Source organism: Rousettus aegyptiacus, unplaced genomic scaffold (assembly GCF_014176215.1).
Source record: "Rousettus aegyptiacus isolate mRouAeg1 unplaced genomic scaffold, mRouAeg1.p scaffold_m13_p_4, whole genome shotgun sequence".
NCBI classification, from domain to species: domain Eukaryota; kingdom Metazoa; phylum Chordata; class Mammalia; order Chiroptera; family Pteropodidae; genus Rousettus; species Rousettus aegyptiacus.
The window spans coordinates 130,476,435-130,489,537 of record NW_023416307.1 but is presented as its reverse complement, the minus strand read 5'-3'; the positions used below and the strand labels follow the sequence as shown (position 1 = coordinate 130,489,537).

The 13,103-nt window shown below is 33.7% G+C and overlaps 2 protein-coding genes across 4 annotated transcripts in view; one reads left to right on the top strand and one right to left on the bottom strand.

The window, feature by feature from the left end:
* ACAD11 (acyl-CoA dehydrogenase family member 11) overlaps positions 1 to 13,103 on the bottom strand; it is a 65,037-nt gene that overhangs the window by 20,870 nt on the left and 31,064 nt on the right. The gene's annotated exons all lie outside the window — the stretch shown is intronic.
* ACKR4 (atypical chemokine receptor 4) lies at positions 7,963 to 13,091 on the top strand. Of its 2 annotated transcripts, none has more exons than XM_016140305.2 (2): positions 7,963 to 8,190; positions 11,153 to 13,091. In XM_016140305.2, the coding sequence occupies exon 2, from the start codon at positions 11,162 to 11,164 to the stop codon at positions 12,212 to 12,214; it is 1,053 nt and encodes a 350-aa protein (XP_015995791.1). In that variant the 5' UTR covers positions 7,963 to 8,190; positions 11,153 to 11,161; the 3' UTR covers positions 12,215 to 13,091. The 2 variants fall into 2 exon arrangements, with proteins under 2 accessions (XP_015995791.1, XP_015995790.1); XM_016140304.2 differs by lacking the exon at positions 7,963 to 8,190 and adding an exon at positions 8,267 to 8,728.

The following is a 13,103-nucleotide window of genomic DNA, read 5'->3' as shown; positions in this document are numbered from 1 at the left end:
GGTAGAGTCCAAATGTAGAATCTGTCTCAATACAGGATGGTAGGAGATCAAATTTCAGTTTAGTTCTTTTTACTTAGCTGCAAAGTGCTCTGAGTCTGCCCTGTGCATGACTGATTCAGGAGTCAGCCAGAGACTTGGGCAAAATTTACACACAAAACCTGGAGCTCCCCTTTCCTGGCTTTCTTCTTTTCTGGAATACCCACCCTATTACCTCATTTTCCAGCAGCAATGGCTGCCTCAGACACTGTCTTCTGGTTTCTTAGACCATAAAAACCAGAGTTTTCTATAGAAGCTTCAGCTTTCTCATGCCACAGTGTGTCCTCAAACCAAAGTCTAAAAATGAAAACTCACCTTGTCCCTATATCATCTTCCAATTTTGAGTCCAAAAGCAGGCTGATTTTGGACTCAAAACTCCCAAGAGTTTTTAGGTGTTTCCTTTTTTTGTCACTTTTTAGTCATTATCTGTGAGAAGGCTGATCTTAGGTGCTAATTCCCCCGCACCAGAAGTGGAACTCCCTCAGAGGGCTTTCCTTTACCCATTCTTCACTTACCCAGTGTGATAGTTTCTTATATATTCATGTACCTATCATTAGTGTCTGCAGAAGTTTTAGAAATGTAATGATCACCTCTAAATATGACCATATAAGAACTTAAAATCTTACAAGCTCTAAAATTTTAAAACCTATAAAACCAAGAGCTTAAAATTCTAATCCCCTCAATTATTCTGTTTTGTAAATTACACATGTAAAGTAAAATATAGTTAAGATTAAAATGCAATTGTTTTAAAAAACCAGTGCTTGTAATTTGGATTCTTTCGAATTTAACAGAATCTATGTTTCAATCAGTTCTGACCCAAAGAGCACTAGGATGATTAAAATGGTAGATAATAATACTTTCATGTCATCATAGATCTTATCTGAAATTTCTTATCTGAAACTGCTGGGCTGGGGAAACTTTTTTTCACTCTTTATTGGTCATAGCAGTGTAATAATATGCAATTATGCTTTGATTCTTAGAAATTACAGAGAATGACTTTTTTCTAGAGAGGCTCATTTTAAATTTTTCAAATGGATCTTTTTTTAGTTGGGGTTTTTGAGGTTTTAGTTGTGGGAAACCTTGAGGCCCACAGGCTGAAGGGCCACACCACTTGCCCCATATAACTGTCTGGTGAGCATACTTCTGAAAATCAGATTAGGACATAATGACATGATTTGGAGTTCATCTTCATTGGAGATCCTTTTCTTTCTCAGTTTCTATCCTGGTAATCAAGAATGTTTTGAATATAATCTTTTAAGGTTTCATGGCTCTTAATCCTAGATAACCAGAAGCTGAATCCTTCAAAAGTAAAATCTTCTCTACAATTCCCTTAGGCTCTAGTCGAAAGCCCTATCTTTCTAATACTCAGTATATATTTTTTTTCTTTAATATTTCCCAGTAGCCTCTCTTGCTTTGCTCTTTCTGTCATGAAAATGTGTTGCTACAGTTTTATGTAAATGCCCAATAGATTTCAAATATTGGGTAATTTTGAAAAAAAAAAGGCAAATAATTATTTGATTCTCTCTTGCTCAATCTAATATGGAAAACAATTCAGATTAAAAAAAATAAAACTTCTAAACTGGCTCTCCTTCTGAAGTCATTAAGTAGAGGAAGGGTAAGTGCTTAGGTTATACATTTTGAAATGTTTTGATTTAACCTTGATATTTCAGAAAATGGGAAAAATCCCTCACAAATATATCATCTCATCTTACCTACAAGCAGAATTTGGCAGGTACAGCAGCTGAAATGTCCTTCTTCTAAAGAGAGATTTTGCTCTTTTATATTATTCTAGTTCATGTGAACAGGATACCAAATGTCATAAATGAAATATATTAGAGGAAATCTGAATAGACCAGTAAGCATTTAAATGTATCTGTTGTATCACAGGCCTTCATGAATGAAAACAGATGGCATAGATAAAACAATTTTGCTTTTCATCCAGACTCTGTGGTATTTCAAGACTGTTCACGAGTCAGGGTTAAGTCAGGCTGAAAATGACATCTTTCTGGTTTTTGCTGTTGAATTTTAATTTCTTAGGCTCTTACACAAAATCATTCTGTAACACAAGGGAAGATGACAGGTAAAGAAAAAACACGACTACTAGGTATAGATGTGGTCTACAACAATAAAGTGATGTACATAATTACATAATATGAAGAACAGTTAGGCATCCCTAAAGTCTCAAGGCTATTTCTTCTACCAATATTGACTGAGGTGAAAAACTTAAACTTAATTTGGTCTTAGCTTTAAAACTAATAGATAACTTTAATCCAAATGAGAATCAAAAACCATTATGAGTTAAGTACCATTTTATAATGAAATTTCCACTTGTTAAATTAGTGTTTATCATATAAGCGTATAGTTAAAAAAAAAAAAAAACATTAAACTGACCCATTGAAATTCATTTACTTTACCTCTAGTAAGGTTTATATCTAATAAGTATTCAATGAATGTTACATGCTGCTGTTACTGTTTCTGTTGTTACAGGATATGGTTGGATCAAAATCAATTCCAAATAGAACAGAATTGAAAAATTTTTTTACATTTAAATAAGCCATAAAAAAAAATTAGAAGAAAAGATAATTTAATATTTAAGAAGTTGCTGGATAGGAAAGAAATTTTAAAACTTAAAAATGATAAATGAAATCAAAAGAAAAAGTTCAATTGGTTTGTCTATATAAAACTATTATACGTTAAAAAAAACAATTTGGGGAAATATTTCATACATGGCTGGCAAGGGGAGGGGAAGAGTACTGAATCTGTTACAAGTCATTTAGAAAGGAATGTGGTAGTCAACACATTCTACTGTCAAGGTTCTAGGGAAATAGACACCTCTATACATTATTGGTGGGAGTACAAGTAACACCATCCCTATGGTATACAATTTGGCAATATCCATCAAAACTACAGATTCATTTATTCTTTGATCCATCAATTCAACTTCAGGGATTTAGCTATTTCTGAATGAAATGACAGATGCACAAGATTATTCATTGCAGTAGCATTATTTGTATTTGCAAAGAATTGGGCATAAACCAGTATCATTCAATAGGAGACTATTTAAATATACGGTGGTATGTCCATATAATGGAACTCTTCCAAAAACCTTAAGGAAGATTTCTATGCACTTATCTGAAAGAACTTTAGAATTATTCTATAGTGTGAATAGTAAGAATGCTATCTTTTGTGAAAAAAAAAGGGGGGGATAGTTATACGTGGTTAGTCACATTCTTCAACATTTATCAATAAGATTTGATTAAGTTCAGTTTCCCACAATATCTACAAATATGCTCTCCATAACATCACTTATAATAGCAATACATTGGAAACATTCTAAAAGTCCTATATTACTTGAATGGTGAGGCAAATTATGATTGAATATCTAGATCCAAAATTCCAGCTCCATTGCTAAACTTACAAATCTGCAGAGGGTAAGTTACTTAAACACTAACTGATTGATTGAATGGTTAATTCTTTCATTCGTGTATTTAATTTTTTAGTAAGCTGTTCCTATGAGTAAGGCACAAAGCTAAATGCTAAGGATACAGCAGAATACAAGATTGCTATAGAAGAAAGAGTATTTTACTAAGAACTAACAACAGAATGAGATAGTATTATTAGAGTAAAGAGTATATATATCTGATCTAATCTAGAAAGGTAAGGATTAAGTAACCTTAAGGTCAGACTGAATCTGAATCCTAAGTAGGAGTTAGGCAGCTAAAGTGAAATGGGATGAGTGTTCTAGATAGGCGTGATAGCAAGAGCAAAGGCCTACAAATCAGTATTGAATATACATACCATATAGATAAACAAAAGAGATTATGTAATTGTTAATTATGGAGGCTGTAGTTAGACTATTCATTGGCGAAGTATAGCATCTACTACTGATCGAGATGGCTGAGTAGGTAAATGCTATTGCTCGTCTCCTTCCATGACCACATCAAAATTACAACTAAGGCTGATCACTTTGAAAGTTATATAAATGTCTAAACACTATGCTGGTGTAGCAATGCTGATACCAGACAAAAGAGAATTTAAAACAAAGGCTATAACGAGAGACAAAGAAGGACATTTCATAATGATATAGGGATCAATTCAACAAGAGGATATAACATTTGTAAACATTTATGCACCCAATGTAAGAGCACCTAAATATATAAAGCAAATGTTAATGTACATAAAGAGAGAGACTGACAGTAATACAGTCATAGAAGGGGACTTTGACACTCCATTGACATCAATAGATAGATCATCCAGACAAAAAATCAAAAAGGAAACAGCAGCCTTAAATGACATGTTAGACCAGATGGATTTAATTTCTATTTTTGGAAAACTTCATTCCAAAGCACATTCTTCTCAAGGGCATAAGGAACATTTTCCAGGATAGACCACATGTTAGGTTATAAAACAAGGCTCAATAAATTATGAACACTGAAATTATATCAAGCATTTTCATTGCTCATAATAGTATAAAACTAGAAATCAATTACAAAAGAAAATCCTAAAAAACATAATAAAGACCATATATGGCACGTCCACAGATAATATACTCAGTGGTGAAAAGCTGAAAGCTTTTTCTTAACATCAAGAACAAGACAATGATGTCCACTTTTACTACTTTTATTAAATATAGTATTAGAAATCCTACCCACAGCATTCAAACAAGAAAAACAACTAAAAGGGATCCAATTTGGAAAGGAAGAAGTAAAACTGTCATTATTTGCAGATAACATGATACTATATATTGAGAACCCTAAAGATTGCACCAAAAAGCTATTAGAACTCACAAATGAATTCAGTAAAGTAGCAGGATACAAAATTAATATTCAGAAGTTGGTTGCATTTTTATACACCAATAATGAACTGTCCTAAAGAGTTAAAATAAACAAAACAATACCACTTAAAATTTCATCAAAAAGAATAAAACACATAGGAATAAATTTAACCAAGGAGGTAAAGGACCTGGAAAACTATAAGGCATTGAAGAAAGAAATCAAAGAAGACACAAATAAATGGAAGGCTATACTGTGCTCATAGATAGGAAGAATCGACATCATTAAAATGTCCATACTCCCCAAAGTAATCTACAGATTCAATATAATCCCTGTCAAAATACCGATGGCATTTTTCACAGAACTAGAGCAATAATCCTAAAAGACCCCATATAGCCAAAGCAATCTTGAGAAAAACAATGTTGGATGTATCATGCTACTTGACATCAAACTATACTACAAGGCTACAGCAACCAAAACAGCATAGTACTGGCATAAAAATAGACACAGAGATCAATGGAACAGAATAGAGAGTCCAAAAATAAACCCATGCCTATATGGTCAATTAATCTATGACAAAGGAGGCAAGAATATACTATGAGATAAAGACAGATCTTCCATAAATGGTGTTGGGAAAACTTAGATACATACAAAAAATAAAGCTAGGTCACTTTCTTACACTACATATAAGAACAAATTCAAAAATTTTTAAAGACTTAAATATAAGACCTGAAACCATAAAACTCCTCAAAGGAAACATAGGCAGTAAACTCTTTGACATCACTCTTAGTAATATTTTGGGGGGTTTTTTTTGGATATGTCTCCTTGGGCAAGGGAAACAAAAGAAAAACTATACAAATGGGAGTACATTAAAATAAAAAATGTTTTGCATAGCAAAGGAAATCCTCAACAAAATGAAAAGACAACCTACTGAACAGGTGATAATCACCAATAATACATCCAATAAAGGGCTAATATCTAATATACATAAAGAACTCACAGAACTTAACGCTAACACCGCAAACAATCTGATTAAAAAGTGGGCAGAGGGCTTGAATAGACACTTCTCCAAAAAGGACATAAAGATGACCAATAGACATTTGAAAAGATGCTAATCATCACTAATTATCAGAGAAATGAGAAATGACAATTAAAACCACAATGAGATTATCACTCACGCCTGTCAAAATGGCTATCATCAATAAATCAACAAACAAGTGTCAGTGAGAATGTGAAGAAAAGGGAACCCTCATGCACTGTTGGCAAAATGGCACACTGGTGCCACTACTATAGAAAACAGTAAGGAGTTTCCTCAAAAATTTTAAAAAGAACTACCACATGACCCAGCAATCCCACTTCTGGGTATTTATCTGAAGAAACCCAAAACACTAATTAGGAAAGATAATGCATCCCTATGTTCACTGCAACATTATTTACAATAGCCAAGATGTGGAAGAAACCTAACTATCTATCCATAGATGAATGGATAAGATGTGGTATGTATGTATAATAGATTACTTAGCCATAAAAAAGAATGAAATCTTACCATTTCCAACAACATGGATGGACCTAGACAGTATTATGCTAAGGGAAATAAGACAGAGAAAGACAAATACCATATGGTCTCACTATACAGATAACCTCTATACCTATATACATTATTTATAATAAATAAATAAAGGAATAACAAAACAGACTCCTAGATATAAAGAACACATTGATGGTTGCTAGATAGTAAGAGATTGGGGGGCTGAGTAAAAAAGGTGAAGGGATTAAGAAATACAAATTGGCAGTTACAAAATAGTCATGGGATGTAAAGTACAGGATAGGGAAGGTAGTCAATAAAATTATAACTATGTATGGTGTCAGGTGGGTACTAGACTTATCGGGGGAATGACCTTGTAAGTTTTGTAAATGTCTAACTACTATGGTGTACACCTGAAACTAATATAATATTGAATATCAACTCTAATGGAAAAATAAAAAGTTTTTTAAAAAGTATAACATCAAGGGCAAGTAAAATGGGATAATAATCAGAAGGAAAAGTAGGTTATTTGTTAATTCAAAATATTTTAGGCACTTGGGATATATCAGTGAACAAAGTAAACAAAAGTACCTTCTCTGATGAAACATTTTATTATAGGGCAAGAGGCAAAAGAGAGCAAACATAATAGAAATGATATGATACATTAGTACATGATAAGTGCTATGGGTAAGGTGGATTGGGAGTATAGGCAGGGGAAGGGTATTTTAAATAGGGAAGTCAGGGACTGCTTCAGTGATGAGGTGGAAACTGGACAAAGACTTGAAATAGATGAGGGAGTGAGGCTTGCAAATATTAGGAGGAAGCACCTTCCAGCAGAAAGAAGAGCCAGTACAAAAGCCCTAAGAAGGAAATGTGCCTAGTACATTCCAAAACAGCAAGGAGGCTGGTGTGGCAGAATAAGTGAACAAAGGGGCAAGTAGGGATGGAGGCAGACCTTGTGGGATTTTGTAGACCACTCTAAGAATTTAGTGGAAGGATGCTCATTCATTTCCTCCTGCCCCGATATACATCAGATCAAGAAGAAAAAGTGGTAAAAAAAAAAAAAAAAAAAAAAAAAAAAAAGGTGAAGGATCAGGTAGTCAGTTTAGAGAGGGCGGGGATAGGGATAATATTAAAAACAGTGTCCTTCAGAAGGCAGCAAGAAATTAATGATTAGTCATGGTAAGTACAAGAGATGTCTATTTTGGGAGAAGTATGCTAGAGCCTGAGTAGGAGAGGTCACTGTCCTTGCCTCTTAGCAGTTTTGCTTTCAGTAACTTCACATTGGTATCTTGAAATTGACCATGGTGGAACCATTTACACAATGGAAAATGACAACCACCACCAACTGAGGCACACTAAACCAGTTTGGTGAGCTGGTTTAGCTGCATGCAAATGACCGTTCCTGGAAGAGTGGCAGATAAGAGAGAATCTGGCAGCACCTTCAGATATGTACTGTGGGAAGATGATGGAAGATAAGGGCCCTACAGCCTCTTTTCTGTGATCAATGAGTTAGATCAACTGCTTGGAGAAAAAGACAACAGGGGTCTAAAATAACTTCTGCAGGTGGATACTAAGCCTAGCCTTACATGAACATATAATAAATAAAGGAAATGTTATGCAAATGTGAGGAAGTCAAGTTCAAATAAACCGCAAGGGCTAAATCTACATAAATTTCTCTTTAATTTTCATTTGTTTGGAAATGCAAGAAGAATAAACAACCTACTCAGACATGGGATCAGATGCTGGTCTTTGGAAAAAAAGCTTACAAGAAGGCAGGTGAATTTAAATTCATGGGGAGAAGATGCTCTGGGATCAAGCATAGAGGAATATAGTGAAGTGGAGAGGAGTCTAATAGTAAGTAAAATATTGATGTGGCACTAAAAAATTAAGTGAGATATATGCCTAATGGTTACTTAGAATTTAGGCTTTGACAATTTACTCTTCAAAAAGATAACTTTCTGGGATAAAATGTTTGTTTTCCTTCCTAGACAAAATAATGTTAGAGAGTATTTCTCTAGCTGCTACCTACAAGTGCTTGTTGGCTGCCTTGTTGCTCTCAGTGGATTCTTTTGGTTTGGCAGTTAGTTCTCAGCTACAGGCACTTTCTGATTGCCTTCGACTGAGTGGAAACTTGGAAAGGTCTGTAGTTACTGAAACAAGATGGAATTTTTTTAAGTTTGTATCCTAAGATACTTAAGAACTTGGATTTGATTTCACAGAATGGTTATACATGAAATAAAGAACAAGTGCTCACGAGATTAAATTTCAGGAAAGCCCTCTTGGATGTAAGACAAAGGCAGGGTATAAAACGAAAACAAAAGTAGCCTGAGTTAGAGAGGTCACTTGATTTTACTCTGCGCTCAAGACTGTTCTCCTCTGCTCACTGAAACAGGTTGGTTTTTTTCATTCTTCTCTCATTCTGACTGGGATATAATATTTTTTTTAAGCAAAAGGACTTTGTATATTTACTTATATAGAGGGAGTCTTGATGCATAAAATTCTAAATGTTTACATGTGCAAAAAAGAGCTATTTGAAAACAGCTATATACTTTCACCTTAAAACAAAATTCTGAATATAGCAAGAATATATTATTTTAATACCGTTACTTGACTATGAAATTTTAATGAGAAAATAGGTTTTGTGAAACCATTTTTTGCTTTCTTTTACAAATACTATTTTTTTTTTGTTCTTATGTGTCTCTATGTATCTGCCAGAGGATCATTTCTGCAAATAATTTCCACTTTTGCTCTTAATTATGCACATTTTTAGTAAAACTAATTTTTAAAAATATCCTTCCTTAATACTTTATATTATTCCTTATTATATGGTTCAAGATTTCTGCGATAAAAGAGAAGGGAAGAATAAAGTTCATATTGTGTTAATAATTAATGCATAAGAAAGTGAAAATCACTTCTGGAGTAATCTTCCGGATTGAAATGTTTCAAATAATCTTAAGGATAAAAGCAGTCATTTAAAATTGTTGGCACCTGTTTTCACATAACAAAAGTAGTTCTTTTATGTGGTATCTTTCCTCAAGGGACATTTTTTACTTTTTACTCATTCAAAAAGGGTTACCAAGTGTAAAAATATTCTTTTAAAAATGTACCATAGTTGGCACTCTGTTTTGAAAATATTTTCATTAATAATTCTATAAGAATATGTAAGATTCTTCCAAGCATAAAAAATAACCAAAAGGAGACAGAAAGGCCAAGGAAAAAGGAGAAAACAAAATTCAATACTATAACGAAAACATTGAAAGTCATAATTAAATACATTTTAAAACTTGTGAATTCTGTGCAAGCTGACCTTATTACTACAGGGTAGTAATAGATAATAGAGTAAAATAACTTAATGATGAAGACAGAAGAGTAACAACTTTACGCCTGCTGGTAAAACCTTTGAAAGATATTTACAGAGCAACTAGTGCATGCCAGGCATTCATTAAAGTATTAATTACAAACATGAATCAAACAGGTCATACTCGTAGGGAACTTAGCATTGAGGGAAAAGGTAGTCTTTTCATCTTTTTCATAGGATAGGGTCAGTTCTCTGAGAGGTATGGATATATAGCTTTTGGATCAGGAAAGTCTTCTGGGGAGGCGACATTCAAGTTACTTGAGTAGGAATTAGCCCTTTGAGGGAAGGGCAGGAAATAGTATATCGGATAAAGAAACAGAATGAGTAATGATATAGACATGTGCTACACCATGGTGTGTGCCAACAAACTGCTGACAAATCAGTACAAGTACTTACTATCTATGGTATGAGGTCCATTGTAGAGATATGTGGCAGGAACTATAGGTAGGACCCCATTATGTAGGAGTCGTGAATATCATGCTAAGGAGCTTAGATTATATCTTTCACGTGAAGAGATGTGTCTTTCAGGTGATGAGCTGAGCAGGGAAGTGACAGATTGGCATTTTAGAGATACAGCACTCTGACAGCAATCAGAAAAATGGGTTTGACAAGGAGGTGGTAAGGAGAAATAAGAACAGTAGGATACCAGTTAGGAAGATACTGCAGTAGACAAGGTAAGAAACAGTGATGGTTTAAGTGTACAGATGTATTAAAGAGCAGATTAAAAGGAGGAGACAGGGTCAAGACCTATTTGGAAGGTAAAATCAGAATTTAGAGACTGACTGGAAATCAGAGATGAAGGTAAGAGAGAAGTCAAGGATAGTGCTGGCTTAAGGCTTAGGTGACTGGTGGAATGATGATACTACCAAATAGTAGTACCAATTAAGCATGTAGTGACAAGTTTTGGAGATAAGCTAACTAGAGAAGATCGTTTCATAAAGGCCAACCAATGAAATTATGCTGAGACAATTTATTTTAAAATAAATTTATAAGTAAAAAACAAAAGTAAATTTAAGTAATTAAAATGTTTTTTATTTCTATCAATATACTATATCAGAATAACAAACTTGTATATATAAGAATTATAATGTTTTGACTCCTTTTTGTTGAAATCTGATTAAATTTTCATATTTCAAAAACTCTGTTTAAAAAAAAGTCACTACTATTATTTGTTGTTTAATGATTAAGAAAATCCCCCACGGTATTATTTTTAGCTTCCCTATGTAAATTCTTGCTCTTGCTTACAGACTTTTAAAAACAAAGGATGCAAAACTAGTCTTGGGGACATATTCCAATGTGGCTTCCAATTAAAGGGTTTCAAAGAGTGGCAGATTCAGGATCCTGTATGTTATTGCAACAATCTATTCCCTGGTAAAAGAACAAAACATATGCTAGATAAAAAATGTTTCCTTTTAAGCAATATTAAAATGAATATCCTGTATTCTTTTTGCGATTTAGATTGCAGGCATGGCTTTAGAACACAACCAGTCAACAGATTACTATTATGAGGAAAATGAAATAAATGGCACTCATGATTATAGTCAATATGAAGAGATCTGTATAAAAGAAGAGGTCAGAAAATTTGCAAAAGTTTTCCTGCCTGCCTTCTTCACAATAGCTTTCATCATTGGACTTGCAGGCAACTCCATAGTAGTGGCAATTTATGCCTACTACAAGAAACAGAGAACCAAAACAGATGTGTATATCCTGAATTTGGCAGTGGCAGATTTACTCCTTCTATTCACTCTGCCTTTTTGGGCAGTTAATGCAGTTCATGGCTGGGTTTTAGGGAAAATCATGTGCAAAGTCACTTCAGCCTTGTACACGGTCAATTTTGTCTCTGGGATGCAGTTTCTGGCTTGTATCAGCATAGACAGATACTGGGCAGTAACTAAAGCTCCGAGTCATTCAGGAGTGGAAAAACCATGCCGGCTCATCTGTTTCTGTGTTTGGATGGCTGCCATCTTGCTGAGTATACCTCAGCTTGTTTTTTATACAGTAAATCACAAAGCTAGGTGCATTCCCATCTTTCCAGATCACCTAAGAACATCTATGAAAGCCTCGATTCAAATGCTGGAAATCTGCATTGGATTTGTGATACCCTTTCTTGTTATGGGAGTCTGCTACTTTATCACGGCAAGGACACTCATCAAGATGCCAAACATTAAAAAATCTCGACCCCTTAAAGTTCTGCTCACAGTGGTTATAGTTTTCATTGTCACTCAACTTCCTTACAACATTGTCAAGTTCTCCCAAGCCATAGACATTATCTACTCCCTGATCACTGACTGCGACATGAGCAAACGCATGGACGTTGCCATCCAAATCACAGAGAGCATTGCACTCTTTCACAGCTGCCTCAACCCAATCCTGTATGTTTTTATGGGATCCTCTTTTAAAAACTACATTATGAAAGTTGCCAAAAAATATGGGTATTGGAGAAGACAAAGACAAAGCGTGGTGGAGATTCCTTTTGATTCTGAAGCTCCTACAGACCCAACCAGTACATTCAGCATTTAAATGTCAAACTGCCCTGTATCTTGCTTCGATACACATGAATGATACTTCTTCCTCAGATAAAACATCTGCATTATTCTGAAACTCAAATCTCAAACACTGAAGTGGCAACTTATATCAAAGAAGAGGTTGGGGAGAGGAAGGACAGAAGATAAAAGCCAAGAAGAAGAGGAAACAAAATAATCAATGCGTAAAATATGAAAATTAAAATGAACAATATTGGAAAACAGTAGTAACAGGCATAAATCATAAAAACACTATTTTATGTTAGGCTATCTAAAACATTAATAAATATTAAAGGGGCATTTATAATTATTTTAAATTATCTAAATTTTAATATAAGATTTCCTTGCATAATAAATACTTGAATAACTACAGAACAAAATTTAAGCTATTTTTCTTTACCTTATTTTGTGAGTTAATAAAACTCCAGAAAGAATAGTAATTAACAAAAACAAAAAATACATAAAAAGCTTTTCTAACCCTTTTAATCCATTTCTGGAAAGGTTCTAAATGCATAATTTGCTTCCACGTGTCAACTTCCTTTAGTAATATGCTGGTTATTCTGTTAGATTTATCATGTATACTCTAGAAGCAATCCTCAGATAATTATATTTACCTAGGTTCTAATTTTTATAACTTTCTAAAGGGTTTATCCATTTATGCAAGTCTATTACTGAAGGTTGACTAAATAATGTATTTTTCTATGTATACAAATTTTTATTTTTCACTTAAATACTTGTATTTTTAAGCAATAAAAATATGTACCACAAATAAATTATTTTTAATAACGTGTATAGTTTCTCTCTTTAGAAACATTATATGTAAATGATTATAATCTATGTAATATGTCCCTATTAAAATTTAATTCTGACAGAAATTACAGTGGTCA

Bases quoted from the DNA above. Each gene is read 5' to 3' on its own strand.
- ACKR4 (XM_016140305.2), top strand. From the start codon at position 11,162: ATGGCTTTAGAACACAACCAGTCAACAGATTACTATTATGAGGAAAAT.